Source organism: Drosophila grimshawi, unplaced genomic scaffold, assembly GCF_018153295.1.
Source record: "Drosophila grimshawi isolate 15287-2541.00 unplaced genomic scaffold, ASM1815329v1 contig_1377, whole genome shotgun sequence".
Lineage (NCBI taxonomy): Eukaryota > Metazoa > Arthropoda > Insecta > Diptera > Drosophilidae > Drosophila > Drosophila grimshawi.
In genome coordinates this window covers 17,482,891-17,510,294 of record NW_025062900.1, presented here as the reverse complement: position 1 = coordinate 17,510,294, position 27,404 = coordinate 17,482,891, and the positions used below count along the sequence as shown (strand labels likewise).

At 38.6% G+C, this 27,404-nt stretch overlaps 2 protein-coding genes across 8 annotated transcripts; one reads left to right on the top strand and one right to left on the bottom strand.

Moving 5' to 3' along the window:
- The first annotated feature begins 12 nt into the window (after window positions 1–12).
- LOC6570199 (dnaJ homolog subfamily C member 7) lies at window positions 13–5,261 on the top strand. Of its 3 annotated transcripts, none has more exons than XM_032741850.2 (5): window positions 27–502; window positions 2,701–2,853; window positions 3,592–4,044; window positions 4,139–4,983; window positions 5,078–5,261. In XM_032741850.2, exons 1-5 carry the CDS (start codon window positions 378–380, stop codon window positions 5,158–5,160), a joined length of 1,659 nt encoding a protein of 552 aa, XP_032597741.1. In that variant the 5' UTR covers window positions 27–377; the 3' UTR covers window positions 5,161–5,261. The 3 variants fall into 3 exon arrangements, with proteins under 3 accessions (XP_001996448.1, XP_032597741.1, XP_032597742.1); XM_032741851.2 differs by lacking the exon at window positions 27–502 and adding an exon at window positions 2,361–2,412; XM_001996412.3 differs by lacking the exon at window positions 2,701–2,853 and having other exon boundaries at window positions 13–502.
- Window positions 5,262–7,231: 1,970 nt separating this feature from the next.
- LOC6570200 (AT-rich binding protein) lies at window positions 7,232–22,251 on the bottom strand. 5 transcript variants are annotated; one of them, XM_001996413.3, is made up of 3 exons: window positions 20,006–20,469; window positions 16,643–17,755; window positions 7,232–9,741 (listed from the first exon to the last, which is right to left on the bottom strand). In XM_001996413.3, exons 2-3 carry the CDS (start codon window positions 17,474–17,476, stop codon window positions 8,353–8,355), a joined length of 2,223 nt encoding a protein of 740 aa, XP_001996449.1. In that variant the 5' UTR covers window positions 17,477–17,755; window positions 20,006–20,469; the 3' UTR covers window positions 7,232–8,352. The 5 variants fall into 5 exon arrangements, with proteins under 5 accessions (XP_001996449.1, XP_032597769.1, XP_032597768.1 ...); XM_032741878.2 differs by having other exon boundaries at window positions 20,239–20,469; XM_032741877.2 differs by having other exon boundaries at window positions 20,280–20,469.
- Between the last annotated feature and the right edge of the window lie 5,153 nt (window positions 22,252–27,404).

The window sequence follows — 27,404 nt, the reverse complement described above, 5'->3', positions numbered from 1 at the left end:
GGTCGATACCAGCACTAATTCTTTCGTTCATTTCATAAGCACGCTGACGCTGCCTGTCGGGTCTAAATTTTAGGATTAATCTCATAAATTGTTGTTATGCTGCACTAGCAACATTTATTGGCTCGTGCACTGTGAAACAGACGACTCGGCAATATCAAATATCGCATTTTCTGTGGCTGCATATCGACCGGAGCAACAAGGGAACTCAATTTTCTCAGCGTGTGCAAATCGGAGGGGCCAACAAAAACAATACATACGAAATTGTTGCAAACAAAGGCAAAGAACGCAACGAAAAGGAAGGAAAAGAAAAGAAGAGAATAGAATATAAAGAAAAAAAACAGGCCACAATTTGATTATTCCGTGTTTGTTTGCTGCGAATGGACGACGTCATTGAGATTAGCGATAGCGAGCGCGAGGAAAGCTTGTCAACATCTGACATGGAAGTGGAACTGCCCGAGGAAGTCGTCGACGGTGAGCAGATTGTGCCAAAGGACGCGGCAACGTAAGTAAACCTAACAGGACACTTGTTCTCCGTTCCGTCGCCCATTCCATTTGTTCTATATTTGTTTTGTTTAACTATTTAATTAATTGGCAATTAATTAATATTCAATTTAGATTGTCAGCATTTGCACAGTTTTGTGCAAGGCCGTCCAGCTGGAAACCAGTTTCTCTTCTCGTGCTCCCATTTGGAGCACCACAAACCTAAAGAGAAACTGGCAACGCCAACGCAGGCGTCCAGCGTTGTTATAATTGGTTCCCTTTCGCCCCTCTCCCGTCCACCATCAGCACCACGGCCAGCAACCCAATTCAATTTGTTTCTTTCTAGAAACAAGTTTTTCTTTTTGCTTAGATTCAAGTGCGCTGAGCTTACGTTAATTACGAAAAAAAAAAACGATGAACTCTGTTGCCAAGGATTTTCTCTTTCTTTAAGAATATATAGAAAAATTAATCAATTTAATGACTGATTTTATTAACATTCGAACTGCAAACGAATATTCGAGAATACACTCAAGAATACACACATATTTCACAACTCGCAAGTGTTTGTCTAATGAAAATAGAAATCAATTCATATCTTTTTGTTGTTTGTTTGTTTTTTGTTTACAAACAATTAGGTGCTCTATATAAACAGTAAACAGCAAATTCACTGCAAGGTGTTGTTCAATGGCAAAGATTAGCAAACCAGAATTATTGACAACTTTTTGCTTATGCAATAGCAGCTGAAAAGGAGTTAAAAACATCAAAAAGTTAAGCTAAAAGTGAGTCAGGAAATGAATTTCTTAATTTTACTCCTTTGCGTGCCACGCCTCGCTGACATTTCCAAATAAATAGAATAAAACCCGCACAAGTTGAACAAATTGTTTGTTTTATTTATTGCGTGTTTTTTTTCCCCGTTTTCTTCCGTTACTCATGCAACCAACAAATGATATTTTTTATTTTTTGTGTCTAGCTGGAGGAGTATCATTTGCGGGGGGAACCCGTTTAACTGTTGAAAATCTTTGCTGTCTGCGATGACTCATGAGTCATCTTTTAGCTGGTAGCCTAACCAGTTAGCTAAGCGTCAAGCCAAATTGGGATGCCACACTTCATTGTATATATGTATTTAGCTAGTTTTATGTAGTAAACTCAAACAAAAGACAGTTTCTCTCTCTGCGATAATATCTTAGTTGCAGCTGCAATGTCTTAATTGAATTGAATTATTGATTTGAAATAAGCGAGAATTTATTGTATGCCACATGTGGCGAAATACTTCCGCTACACATATAAGCTAAGCGTGTAGAACTGATCACCGTTAAGCAAAACAAATTTCCATGTAATTTTCGTTGTTGTTGACCTCAAAAAGTAGTTTAACCCGCACAAAGCCGGGCAAATTTATTTACCATCGAATGTTGTGCTTAAATTCATGGCCAGCAGTGTGTTTCTGCACGCTGCTTGGCTCTCTTCACTAGCATTGAAAACGCTGAGTTTTTTGAACTTGTCGCAGCATGTGTAACACACTCAAGGAAAAATAACCAATGACAACAAATATTTGTATGAAATTTAGATTAGCTCACATCTTATCGTCTTATGCTACTATATATATATTTATGTATATTTAAACTTTCTCTTTTGTTCAAGTTTTATTTGCAAAGTGGCTAAAGCTTAGGTCAAAGTCTTTTTGGGTAATGATCGCTTGTGTTTCACTAAATTCCCAAATGTTCCCAATTAGTGCGCTCTTCGCTATTACAATACACACACACGCACACACATACATCACATACAGACAGCACACACACATACAACACACACATATTGTTTCGATAGCTCTCTCGTTTTTTCGTTGGCTTTTCAATGCATATTTATGTCTGCATTTGCAGTGCGTTTCTGTCATCGATGTAGTTCTCATCGTCGTTCTTTCGTCGGATCGTTGCCGTAGCTAATCACAACCCAAATACATATATACATATACATTATATATATATCTATATCTATATATATGTGTATATATATATAAATATTGGCAAACTAACAATTGTGTTTACTGGCTTTTTCTAGTTAAGCCCACGCCTGCAGATAATACGGCTGATAACTCGTTGTTGTTGTTGTTGTTTTTATTGCTACTGTTGAATACTTGTCGTTATTTGTAGCTTTGAATTAAATGTCGAATAGTAAAGGCAAAATTATAGTTTTAAACACTTGAACAATAAACCCCAATAATAGCTCACAACAAGAAAGTGGTTCAAACAGCTGTGGCAAGCAACGCAAAGACCGAATCAAAAGCAAAAAAAGAATCAAAGCAAACAATCAATCTTTAAAACTAAAAAAAAGAAGCGAGCATCGAGCAGAATTTCGCAGAAAGTGGAAAATGTTTTAGTAAGTTGCGTTACTCAATGTGTACATATATTCACATGCATGCATGTAAATATATACACATATCAACCGACTAAAATAAAACCGCACAAAGTTCTCGGTACTTCGCTGAGGTCGTCGAGTATATATAATTATTTGCATATATATATATATATATATATATCGGACCACGTGTAAATGTGTATAAAGAATTTTTGGCTAATTTTTTGTTGCTCTTAAAAAATTGCAGCATTGAATTATATAAAACTAAATAGTATTTGTTACAGATAAAGTGAAATCTTTTAGGCTAAACCCGAAACTTTGGATGTAGTCTGATCTTTATCTATAAACAGATAAAAACTCAAATTTCTCTTTAGCTCAAATTTTGAATTTGGATGACACAGCTGCATTATGTATATATATATATATATATCAATTTATATATATTTTTGCATTGTTGAATTTTTGGGTGTGTCTTTTATTAATGCAGCATAAAAAGTACATTAAACATGGCATGTGGACACATCTGAACATGTTTATATAGCCAAATTTAAAAAAAGAATTGAGCACATTTGCAAATGATTGATAGATACACATATATATATATATATACAGCAATATGTGTAGATTTTAGTAAATATATATATATAGCAGCAATAACTATGCTGCTCAATTTCTTGACATTTTTATGTAATTCAATTCGTTAATTGCTAAAAATATTAATTGATTAATTTTGTTAATTGTTGTCTGTGGCATTTGCAGCATTGCTGAAGAGAAAAAGAAACTGGGCAACGACCAATACAAGGCACAAAACTATCAGAATGCACTCAAACTGTACTCGGATGCGATCTCGCTGTGCCCCGATTCGGCGGCCTACTACGGCAACCGTGCCGCCTGCTACATGATGCTGCTCAACTATAACAACGCTCTCATGGACGCCCGCAACGCCATCCGACTTGATCCCAACTTTGAGAAGGCCTATGTGCGTGTGGCCAAGTGCTGCCTGGCCCTGGGCGACATCATTGGCACGGAGCAGGCGGTCAAAACGGTTGCCGAACTGGATCCGCAGAGCAAGGCGCTGAGCGGCGAGGAGCAGGCTGTGCAAAAGCTGCGACAGCTGGAGACGACCATACAGAGCAACTACGGATCGCAGTCATATCGCAATGTCGTCTACTATTTGGATAGTGCGCTCAAGCTTGCACCTGCCTGCCTGCGGTAAGTTTTTGACTCACCAAAAAACAAACAATGCGAATAATGAATGAATGAATAACAACAATTTGCTTCCGCTCTGCTCTCATTCTGATAACAGATATCGTCTGCTGAAGGCCGAGTGTTTGGCCTATTTGGGGCGATGTGATGAGGCATTGGATATTGCCGTTAGCGTCATGAAATTGGACAGCACCTCGGCAGATGCGATCTATGTGCGTGGCCTGTGTCTGTTCTACACGGACAATCTGGAGAAGGGCATACTGCATTTTGAGCGGGCTCTGCAACTGGATCCCGATCATCAGAAGTCGAAGGAGATGCGCAGCAAGTGCAAGCTGCTCAAGGAGATGAAGGAGAACGGCAATATGCTGTTCAAATCGGGACGATATCGCGAGGCGCACGTCATCTACACGGATGCCCTGAAAATTGACGAGCACAACAAGGACATCAACTCGAAGCTGCTCTACAATCGCGCCCTGGTCAACACACGCATTGGCTCGCTGCGCGAGGCTGTCGCCGACTGCACACGCGTGCTGGAGCTGAAAGCACAGTATCTGAAGGCGTTGCTGTTGCGCGCCCGCTGCCACAACGATCTGGAGAAGTTCGAGGAGTCGGTGGCCGACTATGAGACGGCGCTGCAGTTGGAGAAGACGCCGGAGATAAAGCGATTGCTGCGCGACGCAAAGTTTGCGCTGAAGAAGTCAAAGCGTAAGGATTACTACAAGATTTTGGGCGTTTCGCGAAATGCCACCGAGGATGAGGTGAAGAAGGCGTATCGCAAGAAGGCAATGGTCCATCATCCAGATAGGCACACAAGCAGCAGTGCCGAGGTGCGCAAGGACGAGGAGCTCAAGTTCAAAGAGGTGGGCGAGGCCTATGCCATCCTGTCGGATGCGCAAAAGAAATCCCGATACGACAACGGACACGACATTGAAGACCAAATGCAAGGTGCTTAGTCCTTTCAATTATACTATCTATATATATATATAAATATATATGCTTTAGATTCTAATTGAATGCTTTTCTTTCCCATTTTGCACAGCCGATTTCGATCCGAATCAAATGTTTCGTTCGTTCTTCCAATTCAGCGGCGGACGCAACTCTTCCTTCAACTTTGAGTACTGAACAACCACAAAAGATGATCCACATCCTGATTAGCTACATCGCCACGTACTTGCGGCAGGCAACTGATGCACAAATTAAAGTCTTTGCATTTTACACAACTACTTTATTTGTTTTTTTTTTTTTGTTTTCTGTCCTAACACAAAATTCTTCAGCGGTTTTTTTTGTATTTCAATTTTGTTTGGCGTTTAGCTTTAAAAAAAAAAAAAAAGAAAAGAGAAACTGATTTAAAGATAACAAATTGTGTAAAATACTTAAATTCTTGGTAACGTTTCGAAGCCTAGTCTATCGAATGGGTTGTTCAAAAATTTGAATTTGATCCCATCATTAATGATGCCGCAGCCTTTTGTGTAACCAATTAAATTTGTTTTAAGCAGACTGGATAAGTTTTATGTTTAAGTTGCAAAATAATGTCTTAGGCAGTTCAAAATAGATACAAAAAAAAATCAAAACAAAAGTTGCAATTGTGTTATATTGAAATATACAGCATTATATGGAAATATATAGTTAAAGTCAATTGTAAAAGTTGTTTCTTCTGCACATTTGGTGGGCATGGTCAATTTGACTACATTTTATTATTGTTTTCCAAATGAAACTCACAATTAAGTTTCTACTAATGGCAATTAAACAGAGTTTTTGTTAGCAACATCTTCATCAAATTTCGATTTCTAATTTAATTTATACTTTACCTTTTCAATTTGCTATCTGCAACTTTAGCATTCCATAGTATTTTTCTTAAAGATTGCAGAACCAGAACCAATAAAAAACCAATCCAAGTTACTAATTTGAAGCAGCGCCATTTCGGAAGACCCCCTTTTGGAACATTGAGAAGACAATTGTAAATTTCTGATTTCGTCTATATTTGCACCAATAAAACACTTAATAAGTTTAAAAAAGACTTTGACATTTGTCTGTGTGTGTGTGTGTGTGTATGTAGTGTGTGTGTGTGTTTGTATGTGTGTGTGTATGTGCAAAACAGTTGACAAACTTACATAAAACGGGATGTTTGAAAAATGTTCACTTTTTTATGTACTCGCCCAAATGTCAACTAAAAAAAAATAATTTAAATTCCTTTTTTTTAGCTAGCCTTTTTGTAGTTTTTTTTTTTATAATATTTACCATCTTTTTCTCTCATTTACATGACTAATTTGCCCATTTTCTGTTTGTATTTATAAATTAATTTAATGTTTTTCATATCAGTTTTTTTGTTTTGTTTTGTTTTGTTTTGCTTTGCATATCTTAAACTACTTAAACATTATGCAAACATTATTATGACCTAAAAACATGCACGCAAAAAATTTACAATAATTAAATTACAATATTTATTTATAATAGTGTATTTTGTGTATTTTTTTTTTGTTGTTGTTGTTTTTGTTTTGTTGGTTTTGGTTTTTTAATATTTTATTTAACGAACTAGTGACGACGTCATGCATAGCTTTAGTTATACATTCATATTCATACATTCACACAATTTATACATTTTATTTTTATTTTATTTGCTTCTTTTTTATGTTTTTCACGTTTTTTGTTTTTTGTTTTCTTTATTTTATTTACTTTTTACATACGTTTCTTGTATAGGTTGGTATCAGTTGCTGTATTGATTGGTGTTGGTAAGTTAACGACCAGACTTAAGTGACTACAAAAACATTTTTGTTTCAAAATAAGGTACAATGATATATAGCTTTACATAAATATATAAAAACGAGTAAGAGTGTATATAGTCGAGATTGGCCGACTAGCACATATCCTGTACCCAGTGTTGCTGTACCAAGTAACTAACTTAAATATCTATATCTATATATATATATATATATATATATATATGTATATAAAAACACAGACATTCACAAATATACAGAGAATACTCCATAGAATAATATACTTTAGAAAAGTGTTTTCTTTTTCTTTTTCCTTAGATACCAAAAATAAAGGCTAAACCTGTACACATTTAATTGAATTAATCGACAATCGATATTAATCGACAATCGATATTAATCGACTCTTTACAGACAGATGGATAAATTAATTGTATTATACATTTTAATTGGGTACAGGATATATGTAAAAAAACATTGATATATTTATATATATATTTAGGTGTTTATATACAAAAGTGCAATGATTTAACCCCTGGAACCCTTTACACGGCGAGCTTATGGATCTACCAAATTCAGCACTTTCCCATCAAGGGATTCTTTTTATTTATAGTTTTCTTTTTGTTTTTCTTTTTTTGTTTGTTTGTCTTTTTGCTAACGTGGACTTTAATTAAATAGTTGAACTTCTTATTAGCTGTGCCCACAAGCCGCGTTTTTTGTTATTCTTTTGAGCCTAGTCAATATGGCCGGATGTGTGTGTGTGTTAATAATGGGCCCCACCCACCCCCCTCGAAAACCCCACCCACTCCCCTCTAATCCTCTAACCCAACATGGCAAATGCTTTTCCTGCAAGTAGAGTAGCTTTTCTATGTATATATGTATGTATGTATGTATGTATGTATGTATATTTCTTGTAGGTGGTATACATTAGTATCTATCTAGATACATTTATGTATTTTTGTAAGTAATACTGAGATTCTGTCAGTTAGTTGTGGTGCTATTGTTGTTGAATGAACATTTTTTCTCTCACAAAATTAGTAACTGTTTCGGCAAGGACACTTGCTGCCTTGACATCCTTGTAGTTGTTGCTTGTCTCATGTCGCATGTCGCATGTTGCTTGTTGCATGCTCTTCATTCTAAGTAACGCTGCCCCCAAATGTGCTTTGTACCCTGTTCGAACTAAAAGTAAATTGTACTGTTTTTCTCCGTTTTCTGTTTTCCGCGATACCCTTGCAGAGAACAGTTTAATTTAATTTAGTTTAATTTAATTGCATTTCATTTTTTAAGATGTCAAATGAAATTCTGCTTTTTTTAAGAATTAATTCTCATTTACAGCTGACTTCTGCAAGGATATTTCAACTTTAAGTTTTGCTTTGCTTTGTTCTGTTTTTTTTTTTTTAGTTTTCGTGTGGCTAGTTTAGAGTTGGAATTACGTTTACAGTTTTGTTTTTATTTGCCATGTTGCAGCAAGCCGACTCCCAGTCCCCAACTGCAGTCCCAACTGCAGTCCCTTCGCTGTTGCGGATACCCTTACCCCAATATATATTTAAATCTAAGCCTAGACTACGCGTCGTCCACTCCGCGAGAGCGTCAGCCAGTGTCACTTGGGCTGGATGCAGGCGGTTCGCTCCAGTTCGTTGAGCTGGCCAAAGTAGAGCACCTCGCCGATCAGCTTCTCGGCAATGATGCGCTGCGTCCGATCCATTGTGCGCAGCTTCATCGACACATTCGATCCGATGAAGTCGCAATCGTCCCGACTGAGACTCTCCGCGTAGAGTGCGGCTGCTGCCGCCGCCGCTGAGCTGGCATCTTGGGCGGAGGCGCTGCTCTTGATGTGGCCGGGACTGGGTGCCGATTCGGTGGCCTCATCGTTATCGACATCGCCATCCGCATCGGACATGCTCTCCCTGGAGCTGAGCAATGAGTTCATGAGCATGTGGCCCGCCGCGCTCGAGGCTGCCGTCAATTTGCGCATATTTAGTGGCATGGAGGCGGCGGCTGCTGCTGCTGCTGCGGCTGCCAATTTGGCGCTGCTGCTGCGCGGTGGCAGTACGAAGGCGCCAACAAAATTCGCCTGCGCCTTGGCCTGGGCGACGCGCAGATCCTGCGCCATATCCGTATGCAGGCGACTCTCCTCGCCGGCCGAACTGTAGGAACGATGCGACTCCGGCGGCGGCGGCGGCGGTGCTGCATTAAAGTATTCGACCAGCTCCTGCTTAATGTCCAGCTCATCCGGATGATGATGTTGCTGCTGCTGCTGCTGCTGCTGCTGCTGTTGATGCGGATGCTGATGTTGATGCTGATGCGGATGATGATGCTGGCCATGGTGCAGCTGGAGCTGCTCGTGCGCATGCCGCGGCGTCGTTGCACGTGCCGCCGCCGGACTCGATTGCAGCAGATGATTCTTATGCGCCTCGTGCATATTCGTGTTGGGTATGGGACTGGAGCCGGTCTCGCTCAGCGCCACGCCCACAGCAGCTGTGGGCTCACTGCTCATCGCATCGACCATCGGCTCGTGTGGATTACTGATGCCGCCGCCTTCCAGGCCACCGCTGCAGGGATTCGCATTGGCATTGGCGGAGTGCGGCGAGCGTCGTTCCACTTTGGCTGCCAGCTGGCCGAGTGCTGCTGCCGTCGCCTCGTCCCTCATATTGTTGTTGTCCTCGTTGTCCGACGTGTCGATCGTCTTGTGCGGACTGGGCTGGAAATCGCTGCTGCTGCTGCCACCGCCACCGATGCAAGTGTAGGCTGTGCTGCTCACGCCACCAGCGTACGACATTGGCAGTGAGACGCGCAACTGTTGTTGTTGCTGCTGCTGCTGCTGCTGCTGTTGTTGGTGTTGTTGCTGTTGTTGCTGCTGGGGATTGGGTAGTGCGCCGCCTCCATCGCCTAACGCTCGAATGTTGGGCGGCGAGAATTGACCCGATGTGTTCCAGCTGTCCAGCTGCGTTTGACTACTCGCTATCAGCAGGGGTATGTTGAGGCCCATCTGCAAGACAAGACAGGACAAGACAAGATGGGTTAACAAACATTAGTCGAAATTCTGTTTCTTCTCTGATTGATTTGTCAGCGATATTCCAAATATAGTCGTTGCCCTCCTGCTGCTATCAGGCCCAGCCTAGTCTTGAATGAATGACTGAATGAATGGAATAAAAGATCAGCTGCCAAGTCATAAAATTCACAGCATGATCGAGCAGTTTTATACACTGCGCCTCCGATCCCACATAAGGCATATTTATTCCTATCAAGATATATAAGATCTAGCTCTGAAAGTGAGTTAAGCTTATTATTTATAACAATTTACACATTTTATAGCAAATATAATAGTTAAAATTGTGGCACGTTTATTTATAGTTATTATATTTGTTATAGTTAAGCTTATTTATTATATTTGTTATAATGCAGTTGCTTATCCTTTTCATATTATAATTATTATTATTATTTTTATCAGATCTATTATGTTCTCCTCTGAAGCAATAACTCTTCCATTAACCCTTATTCTTGCACAAGTGGATGCATCTGTGTTGAGTTGAGGATTTCTATATCTTCAGTTTACAGTTTAGTTTGGAGATTACTCAGTCTAAACAGTCCAACTATTCTAGGCCAACTGTTGTACGACTTTGCAGCCTAATCAAGGCAACAGTTTTCGAGTATTTACTACAAAAATAGGCAGAAATTCCATATTTAAAAAAAAAGATTATCTTTGAATGAAATTAAGTAAAAATACAACTAATTTTGAGTCAGTTAAGCACAGAAAAAAAGAAGAAGACTAAGCAAGCATAATCAAGAAATAAACATTAGCAGAATTCTTATCTGCTGCGCATCCCGCTTAAATCCAAATCAAAACAGACAAAGCTAACAGCTTTAGTCTTAACCAATCACACACACACAGACACACACACACACAGCACACAGAGCACACATTCAAGAATGTGGCAAGGTGTTGGAAATGTGCAAAATCATATTTGATGAGCATGTTTGTTTCGTACAGTTTTTGTTGCTGCTGCTGCTGCTTCTGCGCCAACAGCAGTTATGATTAGGCGCTGATTGTTGTTGTTGTTGCTGCTGCTGCTGCTGTGATTGTAATTCATAGTCTCAAAATGGCACTTGTTACAGCAATGATTGTTGTATTTGTTGAATATAATATTAACACTTCTTTATGTTGCTATCGAACGACGCGTCGACGACGACAGCGCAACTCGCATTGTCGAAAAAATTCTAGCGGCGTAGTAAATGTTTTTTTTGCTTTTTTTTTTTAAAGCAGCAGAACAGAGAGAGCAAGAGAGCGAGAGAGAGAGAGAGAGAGCGGCGCCAGCAGCAACACAGAGAGCGATGCAATTTGTTGTTGCTATTGCATATTTATGTTAGTATGCGTGCAAGAGAGAGAGACAGAGGGGGAGTGAGAGACAGTAATGAAGAGAGCATATCGGTGAGCGACACTTAACGGTTCAAAGATTGTATTTTTAATTATACACTGTTACCGCACAGCAATAGTGTTATAACATTAAATACAAATTTTTTTTTTAAATTGGTAAATTTGAATTTTTAACATCGTCAAACATTTCTTTGATTTGTTTTGAATGCAAAATCTACAATTTGTGTGGTTTTTTTGCTTAAATAATAAACTTTAATACTTGTATATATTGTAGGGATTACATGCAAAGTTTTTTTTTGCAACACTCGATCACTTTAATCTGGTTGTGAGCAGAGTATTGCACAGTCGATCATGCCAGAGCACAATATTCTGACTTGTTTTCATTCGGGCAGTCACGAAAACATCTACAACTCATTACGAACGGGAAATATGAAAAGCTATCCAGCAGCAGCAGCAGCAGTAGCAGCAGGTTCATTAATATTAACAACCTACCCCACGTTGATGATGGTGGGGAAATACGTACGACAAATATGCTAATGTGATCATCGATGATCATTCTCTCGCTCTCGCTCTTGATCTCTCTCCCTCTTTCTCTTCTCTTGCTGATTCGTCGGGTCTTTCTGCTACTGGCGCCTAGAACTTTCTACGATTCACAAATACAACTGTCGAGGGCTATTTGCTGTTGTTGTTGCTGTTATTGTTGTTGTTGATTTTGTCGTTTGCTTTTTTCTTCTTGCCTTTGCTGTTATTTTTATTGCTGCAGCTGTTTGTGTTGTTGTTTAAGAGTATTTGGAGACAATGTATGTGTGTGCGTTTGAGTGTGTGCGTATGCGTGTCTGACTTGTTTGCGTGCCCGCAGCCCAAACAAAAGTTAGCTCTCTCTTTCTCTCTACCTCTCTCGCACTCTCATTCTGTACTTTGTTGAGCATATGTGCTTGTATATATGTGTGTGTACATTTGTACTCTTGCTGATTGTGTATGTGTGTGTGTGCGTGTGCAACTGAAAAATGTAAACAAACTGATTATCATCCAATCCAATGAATAAATAACACACACTCTACAACAACAACAACTACGATATAAACCACGTCAACTATTCCTTTTAGCACTCCGTACAGACCCCCTCTACCCAACCAACCCAGACCCCTCCCCACTCCCCACTCCCACCCCCTTCTCTATTTCACTCTTTTTTTTTGTCAGCATGAGTGTCGCTGCTCACGCAAATGTTTATGAAGTACGATACGATATTTTTGTACTCACACACACACTCATACACACAGACTCAACTGAAACACTAACATTAATGAAACTCCATAAAACCGCAGCTTGTGCAGCGTAAATGTGAATGAGCATCGTCGTCGCCTTTGTGTGTGTGTGTGTGTCTGTGTGTAATCATGCATTCCCTTTCCCCTACACATCCTAAAGCAATGAGTATTTTTAAAGGGGATTTACACACACACACAGCTAGAGGGAGGTAGCTGTAAAATTAACAGCGAAACATTGGAAAAGTTAGTTGACAATAAAAAGAGTTGCCAACTAAGCGACGTAAAAATTGTTTATTGCCATATCGTACTGGATATAGTTATAAACTATAAACATAACTTTAATATTGCCATTGCCTGCTGTCTGGCATATTGCAATTAAGCTCGAATCGAACCCGGATCAGCGATTCTCAGTTGCCTGAATGAACGGGTAGCTCGACTTAGTAGAGGGGATACTACCAAAAGTTACTTTAAAATATAAAAACAATAATATTTGTATAAAAATATATTCCACGATTTGTGGGTGATTATGATTTTGTACTATGTTGATGATATCCTTAAGAGATCAACACCAAAGTAATTCTTCCATTTAAATTTCTGCTTCAATAAATTTTTTAAAATCATTTAACATGAATAATGGTATAATTTGAAGCAAACGTTTTTAGAAAAATATCAAATTAAAGCATTAAAAAAAAATGCTCATTCAATTTAAGGGGATTTACCGAACTTTCTACTATTTCCCTGCTATTTTTAACCAATTGCTTTATGTTCCTCAACACATCTCTTTTGTACCATTTCTGCTTGCACGTGTATATATGTGAGTATGGATATGGATATGTGTGTGTGTGTGTGTGTGCATCGGCGAACATGTCGTTACGTCCTTCAGCCATTTAAAAAGACACCCCCCCAAATTGTTGCACCTTCGCACTCACACCACAATAACCCAAATTCTTGCAAAACTTTCACAATAACAAGCCACTCCCTTTGTGTACCATGGATGCCCATTAAAATTGGGTGAATGGGTATATGATAAATATGTAGAAATGGATGCAACAAGCCAAATGATTCCAAAAGATGCATATTCCGCGTATCTTTCTCGATAACTCTTAATGTTTTGCTTCAGATTATGTCTTTAACCTATAGAAAGCTAGCTGTTCCTATGCCTTTTAGGGCACGGAGTTTAGTGAAAGTAAAACATTTGAAATGATAGCGAAAAAAATAAAGAACTGTAACATTTACTATGATTCAGATTGAAATAGTATGAAAACATATTTTCGAGTTTCGTAAAATGCATAACAATTGTTACGGGGTATGTTGTAGTCGAGGCAGCTCAACCGGGAGCACCTTGGCCCCAGCACCCTTCAAGTCGATTTCCAGCCAGGCTGGCAACGCTGCGCGCACAGCTAAACAACTTTGCAATGAATGAGTAAACAAAAACAAACGCTGACGTCGCAGTTGCCATCGCGGTCGCGGTCTCTGTCTCCGTCGCAGCTGCAGTTGCAGTCGCAGTCAGCGACTGCTTTACTGCTGTTGTCGGTTGCATTGCTTGCTTTTGGTTTCTGCTGCTGCTGCTGCCGCTGCTACTTTGACTATTGCTGCATATTTGCCTTGCACTTTTCAGACCTCGCCTCGCCTTACCACCTCACCTCGCCGCAGGGGACTAAAAGCAGGCATTTTAAAAAGCGCATGCGAGAGAAAACAACAACAACAACGATGAAAATTACAGACGCATCGCAGCAACAAAAACAACAACAACAGTTGCTGCTGACTGCTCCAAGCTACAAGGACAATAGGAAGCAGGCGTGCATTTTATAAACACAAACAAACTGTAAAATGTTGGGTGGCTTTGGGGTGGGGGTGGTGGGGGGTGTGTTGGTGTACTCAACGCGTGTGGCGGGCATCGCTGCCAACGTCGCTGCTTTGGGCGCCAGCTACGCCAACATATTATTATTGTTGTTGTTGTTCTTGTTGCTGTTGCTGTTATTCGGTGTCTTGGAGAAAATGCCGCAACAAAACAGTTGAGGAAAAACCATACATACATACATATTTACGCATATATGCTTGTACATATGTTTATATATATTTAACGAGGGGCGGCATTTGGTGGGTGGGTTGGTTGCGTGGGCAGCTGCTGCTGCTGCAGTAATAATGGCGGAAAAACAAAAGCACGGCACTCACCAACTGCGGAGGTAACGGTAAATAAGTGCAGGTAAGCAAGCAAGGTGCGAAATCTTTTTGCAAAGTGCACCCAAAAGAAGAACAGCATTTTCCAGTTGTGTTCCGGCTAATAAATGAAAAATTCTACGAAAAAAAAAATTTTAGGCAACACAATAAACAAAAATATCAGGTCGACTTGCGGGAAAACAAAAAAAAAAAAAACAGGTGCCACGCCCGCTCAGTTAAACGCCCAAGTTTGTTGTATTAACCGAATAAAATTGCATTCATTTTGTAGAAACAACAGCAAAACAGTAAATGAAAACAGCAGTAACTATAACAATACTGCTGCTTGGCATTTTGTTTTGATAACTCTGGCAAACAGAAGCAGCAGCAGCAACAGCAGCAGGAACAACAACAATAACAACAGCAGAAACAACAATAACAAGAGCAGTGGCAACAGTAGCACAGAACGAATGAAAACCACAGGCCCAAGTCAAAACAAGTGTTGACTTCCTAATTGCTCGACTAGGATATATCCTGTGTTAAATACCACACACATGATATGTAGATATACATATAGATAGTTTAAGTTGCATTTTTTGTAACATGACAAAATTCCATGACTGGATATCTTTTTGTAAATACAAATTTAAATAACAAGCACATGCTATGTAGATATTGTTTCAGTATATTTTTTTTTTAATTATTCCATAACTCTTCATAACTCGATAACTCTATGTAATTAATTGTGTAAATAAGTGCATACCTAATAAGATATATCCTACAGGGTATAAAAAAAGTACACAAGGAAAACGAACAAACGAATCACAATCGCAACACACACACTAACGCACATGTAAATACATACACACATATATACGTGCGAAGTGTGGGGAAGGCGGAGCAAGAGAGGCCACTAGGCAACCACAAAACAAAACATTACAAAAACAACAATAACAACAACAACGGCAACGCTGGCGCAAGTGCTACGCGCATTTCGCCGTGCAAAACAAACATTTCATCACAGACAAAAACAGAGCATGTGAGCGACAACGGCGACGAAATGTCAGCAGAGAACCCGCCTCGCTTGCCCACCCACACCCGCTCCCACAACACGAAAGCTTGCTTGCCTGGCGCGACTAAGCAAATACATATAAACCGCACATACTCACACACAACCTACATATTTAAATACACATGTATGTGTTGTCTGCGTGTGTGTCTATGTGCACAGATTCTCGCGTAACTGAGGGCAATACCTCACGCACACAACGCCAAGTTCCTTAGAAAAATTTATGCGTAAAATTTTAATTCTGTTTTGATCGTCAATAACAAAATACATATGTACATGGGCAAACATACACACACACACACCTACGAATCAGACAGAGCGAGAGAGAGAGAGAAGCAAATGTGATTCTCTCTCGGTGTCGGCAGAAAAAATAGCAAGTCACTTGCGCACATGGCGTTCCGTTTGTCTCTGTGTTGTTGGCGTATTCAGCTTAAAACACAGTTAACTTTGCGCTTTTGATTGAAATTAACACCAGAAAGGCAAAAACTACACAGAATATATTAATCCGAATTTTGCATTACTTTTGAAGCGCTTTGAATGCGCTTCTTTCTGACTGTATTTTGACAGTATTTTTGTAAACAAAAAACCTGCTGCTTCTGAATTAAATATAAGCATTGAAATTTATTTAACAATCAATTTTCGATTCGTTGTGTGCAAAAGAAAACAACAAATGAGCTGGTTAAACAGCATTTGTATTCAATTTATGCATTATTAAAGTGTGAATCTGTTCAAGGATTTTCAATTTAATCAATTGCAATTGAAAACAACTTGATAACCCATCAGAGCAGCTGCCTTGTAGATTTTGTTGTCATGGCAAAAATAGCACCTTGGTCAGAGAGGTGTTAAAGGGCTGTTTGGCTAGTCAATGGTCGCCGACGCTTTTTGGCTGTTTGTCACTCACTCTCTCACTCACTCAGACAGTCACTCAGTCAGTCACTCAGACAGTCACTCAGTCAGTCACTTGTTTTGTTGTGTTTGTGTGAAATGCTTACGCATTCGGTTATTTTTTGCCCCGCTTACTCACCGCTCCAAAATATTTCAGCTCTTTGGTTTTGATGCGTCTGTGCTGCGATGCGGGCGTTGCTGCTCCAATTGTTGTTGTTGTTGTCGTTGTTGACGCTGCTGCTGTCGCACACCCAATGGCAACGCCGGTCGCACCGCCATTTGCTGCCGCCGCCGCCGCAATAGTGCTGCTCTCGTATGCCGCCGCTGCAACGGCTGCAGCAGCCGCCAGTCCATTGAGGCCGTTGTGGGTTGTGCTGCCCGACGAGGAGGCGGATGCGGATGAGGAGGTGGCGAGTGCGGCAACTGTGGCACTGCCGGGCAGTCCGCTCAGACTGCCACCGCCGGCTTCCATAAAGTCGAATCGCTTGAAGGCATACCACTTGGACGGATTCGGCTGGATGCCCTGATATATTTTCACAAACATCTTGTGCTTCTCGCGCCTGTACTGTGTGAGCAGGACATTCATCTTGCGCTCCACCTCGGCCTTGCTGCAGCCAAAGCGATCCGCTATCTCTGACCACGCCCGAAAGCGGCACAACTTGTCCTTGTACTTGGGATCGGCACGATTCCACAGCTCTGTGTGGCAGCGATACTGTTCGATTAGCTCTAGCGCATCGTCGTTGGTCCATTCCATGATTTTAGTTGAGCTATCTCCGCCGTCACTGCTGCTACCGCCGCCAGACCCGATGGCCAGGCCAATAGCCGAGTGGCTAGTGTAGCTCGGCAATGGTATAATGTGTGCCTGGTCCCGATGCTGATGCTGTTGGTAATGATGATGCTGATGATGAAAATGAGGCGAGTTTTGGACGGTTGCAGCTGCTCCGGCTACAAAGCTCTCTGGATTGAAGTTCATTTGCTGTTCCAAGCAAAACTCTCCCTCTCCCTCTCTCTCTCTCTCTTTCTGTCTGTCTGCCTCTTTTTCACTCTGTTAACTTGGTGGGTTGTGTAGCGCTGAGCTTTTGTTTGGCAGTCACTCGCTTTTAATTAGCTTTTTGAGTTGTACTCCTTTTGTTGCTTTGTTCCTTGCTTCCTTTTTGTTTTGGTTTTTGTTTTCTTTTTGTTTGTGTTCGCGAAATGCACTCAAATTAACATTTGATGTTCTGATTTTCGGTCATTTATTCACATTCCGACACTGTAATCGAGCGAAATAAGTCGAATTTAGTATTTTGTTTGTTTAAACTTATAGATAAATCACATTTTTGGGTTTCCAAATATAGTCAAGAGGTGTTAAGTGTTTCTTGCACGCTTTCATTCAGCAAAGACATGTCGATCAACACCGAGCCAAAATAGGTGACTTCTTTTCTGATCCTGAATAAGATTCCAATAAGCGTTTTTGCAATTTTTAGTGCATTACATTTTGCATTTGTTTTGTTTTGTTTTTTGTTTTTTAGCACACGTCAATGTTTGGAATTATGAATAAATACATATTAATGTACGATATGTAAATTAAGTGAAATACATCAGTAGCACAATCGGCGCAATGCACACACAAATACATATTTTGTGTAATTGTGAATTTAACTTAACGGAAAAATTGCGACGCTGCGTTTTTCTTTGGCATGAATTAGCAACATTTGTCGTACGACTTTTCGAAACAGGCGCTAAGAAATTCTCCTCAGTGAATACAAATACGCGTGTGCAAATGTCACAATTCATAGCACAAATAGCAACAACAGCAAGAGCAACAACTACAACAACAACTACATCGATAACAGTCTAGTTATTCACAATAGACGGAAGCTATTTCACATAAAACACACACGCACACACATGCACACAGGCGGGCACACACATACACACACACACACACACGGACACTGAGTGAGAGCAGGGACACGTGCGTTTTCATTCGCACACATTGCGCGGCTGCCTATGCGGCATCTCGTTTTGACATCAATCTTTGTCGCCCGATTTGCTTCCTGGTAAGTTGTTCTTCTTAACACATTCACACACACACACACGTGTATATATGTATATATATATTTAACTTTTGCACACATTTCGTTTCATTTCACTTAATAAATGATGTCGTTAGTATATGTATTATTTATTATTGCCTTTGTTTAGACAATTTGCGCAGAATGTAAATGCTGCTGCGCAAACAGCTGGATGAATCATAACAGTAAACGAATGCACAAGTACACACATACACTCACACGCACACACACACACATGCACATAAGATTCGCACAAAGAATGAGAACTCAAACTCAGTGCACATCCCGATCTTTTTTTTTGAGTTTGCCGTCTTTTTGAAAAACAAAATGTTTTTTATTTTTATTTTTTTTGGTTTTTTTTTAGTTCATGTTTAATTGTTAGCGTTCACTTTGTAGACGCGACGCATTTTTTGTTGCTATTTTTAGCTGTCGATTTTTAATGGCATTACTTTTGGCACTATTCTCTGTTTAACAAATAAGCTTGTTCACAATTCTGTAGGATTTTTCCTTTTTGAATATTATATTATTATTTGATGGGTTTTGGCATATGTGCGGCCTTCATAGATTTTAAAGTAGCACAGTTTTGAGGGATTGACTTGGCTAAGTTTGGGTTTTTCTGCATACGCTGTTGTTATTGTTGTTGTTTCTTTTGATTGTGTTTACAGCATTGGGGCTTTTCCACAACATTGTTTGCGTGTAATCAATCGGCATTTTTTTTGCGTGATTCAAAAATTGGGTTTTTTTTATGCTTCCAGAACGGTTTTACGGAGCGAAACTAGTTATTTTATTTATTTTTCAAAATGTTCATTAATGCTATGCATTTATTTTGATTTTATGTTTAAGATTTGCTTCTTGTTTTTCTGAATTTTGTTTTTGTGTTTCACTTTATTTTGATTTTTGCGTTTTGTTTTTCTGACTTTTGTTCAGTTCTAAACAAAACAACAATTTAATTTGCGATGATAACTTATTACGCACAATAAGTAATGAACATTCCGTATTTTTTTTCACATCCAATGAGTATTCCAACGTATTAATCCTAAAAAGTTCGTTAACAATTTGAAACAGTTCATATTAATCGTTTTTGTCATGTGGAAAACACCAACATGAAACAACAACGTTTATGACAATTTGCATAAAAATTCACAAGCAAACACACATTTTTTACCCGCCTTCCACTTCTGTCATTTTCGAAAATAAAAAAAGCACTCATAGAGAGGCAAACAAATAATAAAAAAAAAAAAAAACACACACAACGCAAAAAGTAAACAACATAAAAATCGGATCAAAAACTTAAAAATACATTTCAAGGCGCGTAAAAAAGCAAACAGCCACACACACACACATGCACGCACACACACACGCACACACGTGTAGGTAGAGGCAAGTAAGTGAAATAATATTGAAATTATTCTATAACCTATATATTTTTTTAGACTGATGCGTACTTTTCACTTAACACATTTAAATGCACAATTTGTGGTTGTACTTTGGCATTTCAGTTTCGAAACTGTAACAAAGCCGTTTCTCCTTGTACATATTAGTTTTTCCGTTATTTGTTCAGCAAACAACACACACAATAACAATAACAATAATAACAACAACAACAGGAGTGGCAGCAGCAGCAGCAGGCAGAGGGCTGCTGTGTTTATCGCATCTCGCCTCCCTCGCACTTGCTCACTTGCTTGCTGACTGGCGAGAAGCACCGAAGAGCGATGTTACCGTTAGCGCGACTTTCTTCTGCGCGCCCAAAAAAACTCGTACTCTTTCGGATACACACAACCGTTCGCGAACAGCGACTGCTAACGTCTGAATCTGAACTGTGCGTTGCTTTTTCCCGACAAACACTGACAAACTTATCGAAATCGATTTGTAACGAACCTACAACTGCGACAGAGACGGAGACGGAGACTGAGACTGAGACTGCGACGCGTCGCTGGCCGGGCTGCGTATTGAAATGAAATTTCTCGGTGGACGTTTGAATGAAACGAGCGCAACGTACGCCACACATATATACACACACACACACATACATACATATAAAATACAATACACATAAGCACAGAGAACGAACAGACAGCGCTATCACTGCGCTGCTGACGTCTGCTGCGGCAGAGCAGCCACGTTCGGTAAACAGTTGTTTCGTGGAAAAACAAGCCGAACATCATAATGAAGTTGCTGTTGTGAAATTGTACGGTGCTTTGTCATGCTTAAAAAACAACAGCAACAACAGCGGACGATCTGAGTACGCGCCAAAACACAAAAACGAGGGCAGCCACAATTGTTTTTGGATTAATTCGACTTCTGTCATTATATCTGTAAATGTCTATGTATTTGTATACATAACTGTATTTTCATTTTTTAAATCAATTTCTAAAATTATTAGCTTGTTAACTATGACATATATTACTTACAAATATACATGTTTATATGTTTCTATTGTGTATATTGTGGTAATGAATGCTTGACAAGTTGTGAAGCACACGGGGCAGCCCTCGCACAAACTCTTCTTGGCACCAACACATGCGCAGCGAGTCAAACAAACAAATAGAATGCGAAGCAGAAATGGCAAAAAATTAAACAAACAAGTAGACAGGAGCGGTTCAGGTTTGAATCCAGACGATAGGGCAGCGGGTGGCGGCTGTCGCGAGGCTGTCGAGTTGAACGAACGAGGGCAGAAAAATAACGCTACAAAAAAGGTGCGCGCCAATATCGAAAAATTGTTCTACTACGTCGTAGTAAAATTTCGAAAGGTTAATAGAATTTCGCCTCAATCTGCCATTGCTTAGTTATTTGTTTTTGTTTAGTTGTGTTTGCTCGTTAGCAGAGCGATAGGAAGGGAAGTGGGCAAAAGGAGAGGCAGAGGGAGATGGCAGTTGGATGTGTGACTGCCAGTGCCAGGCAGGCAGGCAGGTGCCGCGCTCTACGTTCGCTATCGCCCCATTCAGCAGCTTTCTCACTCGCCACAACGCGCTGCTTTGCTTGCTTGCTTGCTTGTTTGTTTGTTTTTCGTGCCGTGTTTTATTGTTGCTGCTGTTGTTGTTGTTGTTGCTGTCTCTGTTGTTGTTGCTGTTGCTTGGTGCGTAGTTTTTACGTTCGTCATCGTTGGTTTGGTATTTCCGTCTTCTGCTAAGGCTGACGACGCTGATATATATACATATATATATATAGATGCATGTGTGTGTGTGTCTGTATGTATTTGTCTGTATGTATATTTGTCTGTTCAAATGTTAATATATAAATAAGTACAATACAATTATATTTATTTACAAATAGCAGATATATGCATATATTTTATGTATGTTTATGTACAGCATATTGCATGCTGTCTGAATTAATATTAAATTATATACAATCCAATTCTCTCGAGCAACATTTTGAATCATTAAACAATTTAATTCTTTAATATTTACTCAATTTCTTGTTGGCATAAAAATAATATAGAATTCTGCACTTAACCGCTTTCGATGAACGAAATAAGATGTCAGCTACTGTATTTGTGTCGTAAATACACACACACAGACACACATACAAACATACGCATACTATTCGCTGGTTCTCCTTGAATGTCTCTTATAGTATTTTGCAGTTGTTGCTGTTGCTGCTGTTCTACAAACAACATGCATTTGTATGTATGCACATGTGTACATACAGTAATAATTTAAATTGTTATTGCTTACGTTTCAGTCAGCAGCGGCAGCAGCAGCAGCGGCGGTTTTGTTTTTGTAGCTGACCGTCGCCGCTGGTGGCAAAGTGCATTGCGTTTTCACTCTTTGCGTGGGAGGCGTTGGAGCAGTTGTTGTTGTTGTTCTTGTTCTTGTTATTCTTTTTGTTGCTCATTCTCTCGTGCGCAAGCTCTCACGTGCGGCTGTCCAAGCGACTGAACGACAAAACATCATTGCTCTCTCTCTCTCTCTTTCTCTCGGTTGTATTTTTCTTATTTGCTCTTATTAGAATTTCGTTATTACGCATAACTAACTGTACAAGGGACGAGGTTGATGTGATTTTTATAATTTCTCGGCAAATGATTCATTTTTTATTTTTAATTATTCCAAAAAAATATTTGCATTTGCGTTTTACTGGAAATTGGTTTACCAGTAATTTTAAAAATTTTAAGCACTTTTTAATTAATTAGTATTTCCAAGAATTATTTGATTTGGTAAAACGTAGTTTTAACAAAACGTAAATTCGACCCACTGTGGCATTCAAGCCATGTAAAATGCTAATTAGTACGAATTCTCAAAGAAGCTTGCGCGTTTTCAAATAAGTTTCAGTTCAAGTGTGGGTGGTGGTCACTAGGCTGAATCATGTTTGACAGGGACGAAACAGTCTCTGCCGGTTGCCGACGCGGCAAACAAACACTTGTTTGCACAGGAGCGCCAATGTGGCGAGTGACCGACTGAGAGAGAGAGAGGAGAGAGCGGAGAGCGCACACGCCATTGCCGTGCAATCAAACACATGTATGTACACACATACATATATATTTATGAGAACATTTGCAACTAGGAAGCGTTGTCAACGGTAGTGAGACGCGAGCAGTGAGGAGCGAGCAGCGCAGTCGCTGCTTGTTTACTAAGTAGGTGCGTGGGCGCGGGACAGAGAGAGAGAGAGAGAGAGGTAGGCAAAGGCGTGTAGAAATTAAGTCGTGTGGGGGTGGCGGCAAAGAGACCTGACCCGAGCAACAGCCAAGTCAGGCCAAACAGACGTATGCCGACGTCGACGCCGACGCCAGCTGTGATGTTGACGACGCGTCACGACGTTAGCGTCACTGAAGGTCATTATGCCGACGTTGCCGTCGCTGCTTCTTTTGAGCATTTTGCGCTGTTTGTTTTTTATTGTTGGACTTCGGCTATGGAATTGAGTAAACATCAGTGGCAGCGACGGTGACGCAGGCGGCAACGGCGACAGCGACGCTGACAGCGATGGCGATGGCGACAGCAACAACAACAAAAGCAACTCAGGCATTCCAAGTAAACAAAGTTGTTTTTTTTTTTGAGCCAGCCCCTGGCAGAGGCAATGCAAGAAAGTTATGCAGTGGAATGGGTAGGTGTTGGTGTGAGGCAGAGAGACAGAGAGTTAGGGCAAGAGAGAGACCGAGAGAGAGAGAGAAAGAGAGAGGGACAGCGAGCGAGCGAGAGAGACAGAGAGAGAGAGAGAGCAAGCAGACTGACGAAAGCAGGGCTAATGAAGATGAGCCTGATGTGTTGTTTCGTTGTTATTGTTGTTTCGTTGTTGCCGCTGGTCGCTTTTGTTGCTGAGCTACAAAAATATGCAAAAACGACAACAACAATAACGGAGAGAAATATGCAAGGCAGCGGAATACGCAAATAGAAGCAATGAACTTAATTATTTGCTGCTGTTGTCGCAAAGCTTAGCGAAAGGGAAGGTGAGCGAAATAAATACAAAATATATATATATATATATATATATATATATATATATATACATATGTATGTATGTATGTACTTACATATATTCGTGTACAATAAATATATATTTATAAGTTGTATGTATTTTACACATTTATAAATTGATATCTCAAAATAGCCACATAAAATAGGAGATTCATTTAAATTGTCATTTAACTAACTATTTTTAAAGATATTTTAACTAAGCCTGTTTCAAATATGAATATGCTCTTAAATCTCTTATCAATATAATATTATTTGTAAACATTTATTTTGGTTTTAATACAGTTCTTAATAATATATATATATATATATATATATATGTTTCTTCTTCTTATTTTTGCTATTATTTCTCGGGCTTTTATAACAATAATAATAATATTTATTATTAATACATCATTAAAACATATATATTATTAATTAAGTTTTGCAAGGTTTAACTATATTTTATTTATAGTTTATCTTATGTTTAAAATATTTTTCTGCCTATAAATGGTTATTTTTGAGTTCCAGAAAAGTAGCAATTCTCTATTCCAGATAGTTCCAGGAAACCCTTCACACAGATTTTGCTTTTGCCTACTCAAATCCAAAGAGAATCATGTTCTATTTATTACATCTTATACGATATTAAGGATATTTAAATATCCTGTCCAAAAAGTATAAATTGGCATCCTCAACAATCCCAAACAACTTCATTATACCACTTTTAACCACTAAACATGGACTTGGAAGACACCAAACTGTGAAAATGGAAAAGGTTGCAGCTTTTGCTATAGCTTCATGGCCTCTCCAAGTCCAAGACCTTCGGCTACATACATATTTGTTTTTCACGGGAAAGCACAGCGCAAATTGCAAGAATTGTAAGAACAATTGAAGGCACGCCGAAAGCGGAAGTCAACAAAAGTCGCATTTTCTTTGCTGGCTTTTTATACTCTTTCAGCGAGTAGTGTGCAACACGGATTGTGCAACATATTTCCTTAACACACACACATGAAACTGCCCCAAGTCGAATGCTCTATTTATGTTTAATATTATTTAGCGAAATCTTCGCGCAATTCTCGCTTTGTAAAAGTATTTTGCATTTTTTAAAATGTTGTTTATTCTATTTATATTTTTGCACTAAAAAATCGATTTCGAGTGTTTAATTTAGCAGCCAAACATCAAGTTCGATAGTTCGAATTAGTATTGTATATATTTATTATTAAAAATGGCATCCATAATTGGCGAGTTCGACTGTGGCTCCCATTGATTTTTGAGGACTTTAAATATCATACTTTTCTTCAAGAATCGATTTTTGATTTTTATAACAATTATTGTAATAAATTTAAAATTTTGAATTTTTGAATCACAGAAACCCATTCTCAATACAACAAAGATAAGACGAGTGAACAAATCAATTAAGTTAACTTGTTAATATTATCTTAATATACATATATATTAAGATGTTAAAAAGATAGTACTGTAATTAAAAAAATTTTAATAATGACAAATTTGTAAAAAGTTTTGAAGCACTGAAGTGTGTCTATATGAATGAAGATATACTTTAGATAGTTAATCAATAAGTTTTTGAATCTTGCTGGCAATAATGATATTTAAAAATTGATACGTTGAATCTTTTTCTCTTCCCTGATATAGCTCTAAAAGTCATAAGCAGCAGTCCAAAAGTGATTCTCTATTCATTTTTTTTTTATACATTGATTTGGCTTCAGAGACTGCTTATGTAATGTCATTCTAAAGATTCTTGATGGAGTTTAGATCTGGCGGATATACTTGGCACTCCTTGACGAGAAGCGAATAGTCCTTCAGCTACTTGAGAGCCTTTTTGCCGTTGTAGACTCATAATAAAGCCATTTCACACTACAATTAACAATATTTCAGCGTAAGAATATTCATTCCTGACTATTTTTATCAAATCAATCGAAATCATTACATAAAAGAAAAAAAACCGTGAATATTTTGAAATTATTCTAAAATAAAAATCACGTTGAAGACGGAAAAGTTGTATAGTATATAAATAAAAATAATAGAATAATCGAAAAATAATAGAAATAAAATAAAAACCCTTCTTTTTCGAAAGAGCTCATTTCTGAAATATATAAAATAGTAATTAAAATGAGATCTTTTGACATTTGTATATGTTTTTATAATAGTTTCTTAATAATAGAATAATAATATAATAAGAGAAAGTATTTCTAAAAGCAATAAATGAACATATTTATTTTTAGAAAGAGATCCTTTCTGAAATTTATAAAATAGTAATTAAAAATGGATCTTTAGAGATTTGTATATGTTTTTATAATAAGTTTTTAATAATAATATAAAAGAATAATGATAGAAGTAATTTCTTAAAGCTAAAAAGATTATTTCTGAAATTTATAAAATAGTAATTAAATTTGGACCTTTCGACTGCTATATTTTTTTACACATTTTTTTAGAGTTCCTCTGAGTTGATGATAGTACTCTTTATATGTAGTGCTATGGATATGTTCTCCAAGAATAAAAAGGGTATCTCAGCTTCGGTGTGTTGTTCTTTGCTTGCTGCAATTTGCGTTTACTTATTGACATTGGTATTGTTGTTGTTTGTCTGAGTGTCTGTCTGTCTGTCTGTCTGTTCGTCTGTCTGTCTGTTCGTTTGTCTGTCTGTTCGTTTGTCTGTCTGTCTGTGTAGTTGTGCGCAACCTTGCGCCTGTTTGTATGCAACGCTTTTAACAATTGTTGATGAACTTGCGCATCATCAATTCACGGAGCCAACTGTACAAAACAATGTGCAACGTAATTATGATAAAACGTTACTCGAATGTTGCATTGCTGTTTGTTTGCTTTGTTGCACACAGTGCATTTAGCTAGAACTGATTGTAGTATTGTTATTACTATTATTATAATTATTATTATTTACTTTGTTGCTTATTATTATATTCAAGTTGAGCTGCTGTCTATGTTGACATTGATTTGACGAAAATACGCTTGTCGCATTTATTTTGTTTTATTTACTATCTGTTGTTTTGTCTGTTTGTATCTATGTGTGTGTGTGTGTGTGTGTTTTGTTGAACCTCCTCTTGCAAATTTCACATTCGTTTGCTTCACTTTTCTGGTTGGTTGTTTTTGTTTCTTATTTTTTGTGCGCGCTCAGCGAAAATGTTGTGCCGCAAAATTGTTTTTGTTATTGTTGTTTTCGTTTACGTTTTCGTTTTCGTTTGCGTTTGTGTTTTTCTTTTGTTGCTTCCATTATCGCTGTAATTTTTTGGAAAAATACAGCTGTTAACAATTGCATTGACATATAACCCAGGCAGAGAAAATGCCAACGCAGCTCTGCCATTTAAAATTAATTAATTAAGCATTTTCTGCCCAACAATAACACGTGCACTTCGAGTGGGTGGCTTGCTTGATTTTTCGATTTCTGATTTCTGATTTTTAACCTTACTCGTCTCTTTCATATTTG

Coding starts and splice junctions, on each gene's coding strand:
- LOC6570199 (XM_032741850.2), top strand. CDS start 378: ATGGACGACGTCATTGAGATTAGCGATAGCGAGCGCGAGGAAAGCTTG. Junction 2,854..3,591: donor AGAAAGTGGAAAATGTTTTA/GTAAGTTGCGTT, acceptor TGGCATTTGCAG/CATTGCTGAAGAGAAAAAGA. Junction 4,045..4,138: donor CTTGCACCTGCCTGCCTGCG/GTAAGTTTTTGA, acceptor TTCTGATAACAG/ATATCGTCTGCTGAAGGCCG.
- LOC6570200 (XM_001996413.3), bottom strand. CDS start 17,476: ATGAACTTCAATCCAGAGAGCTTTGTAGCCGGAGCAGCTGCAACCGTC. Junction 9,742..16,642: donor AGCTGAAATATTTTGGAGCG/GTGAGTAAGCGG, acceptor CTTGTCTTGCAG/ATGGGCCTCAACATACCCCT.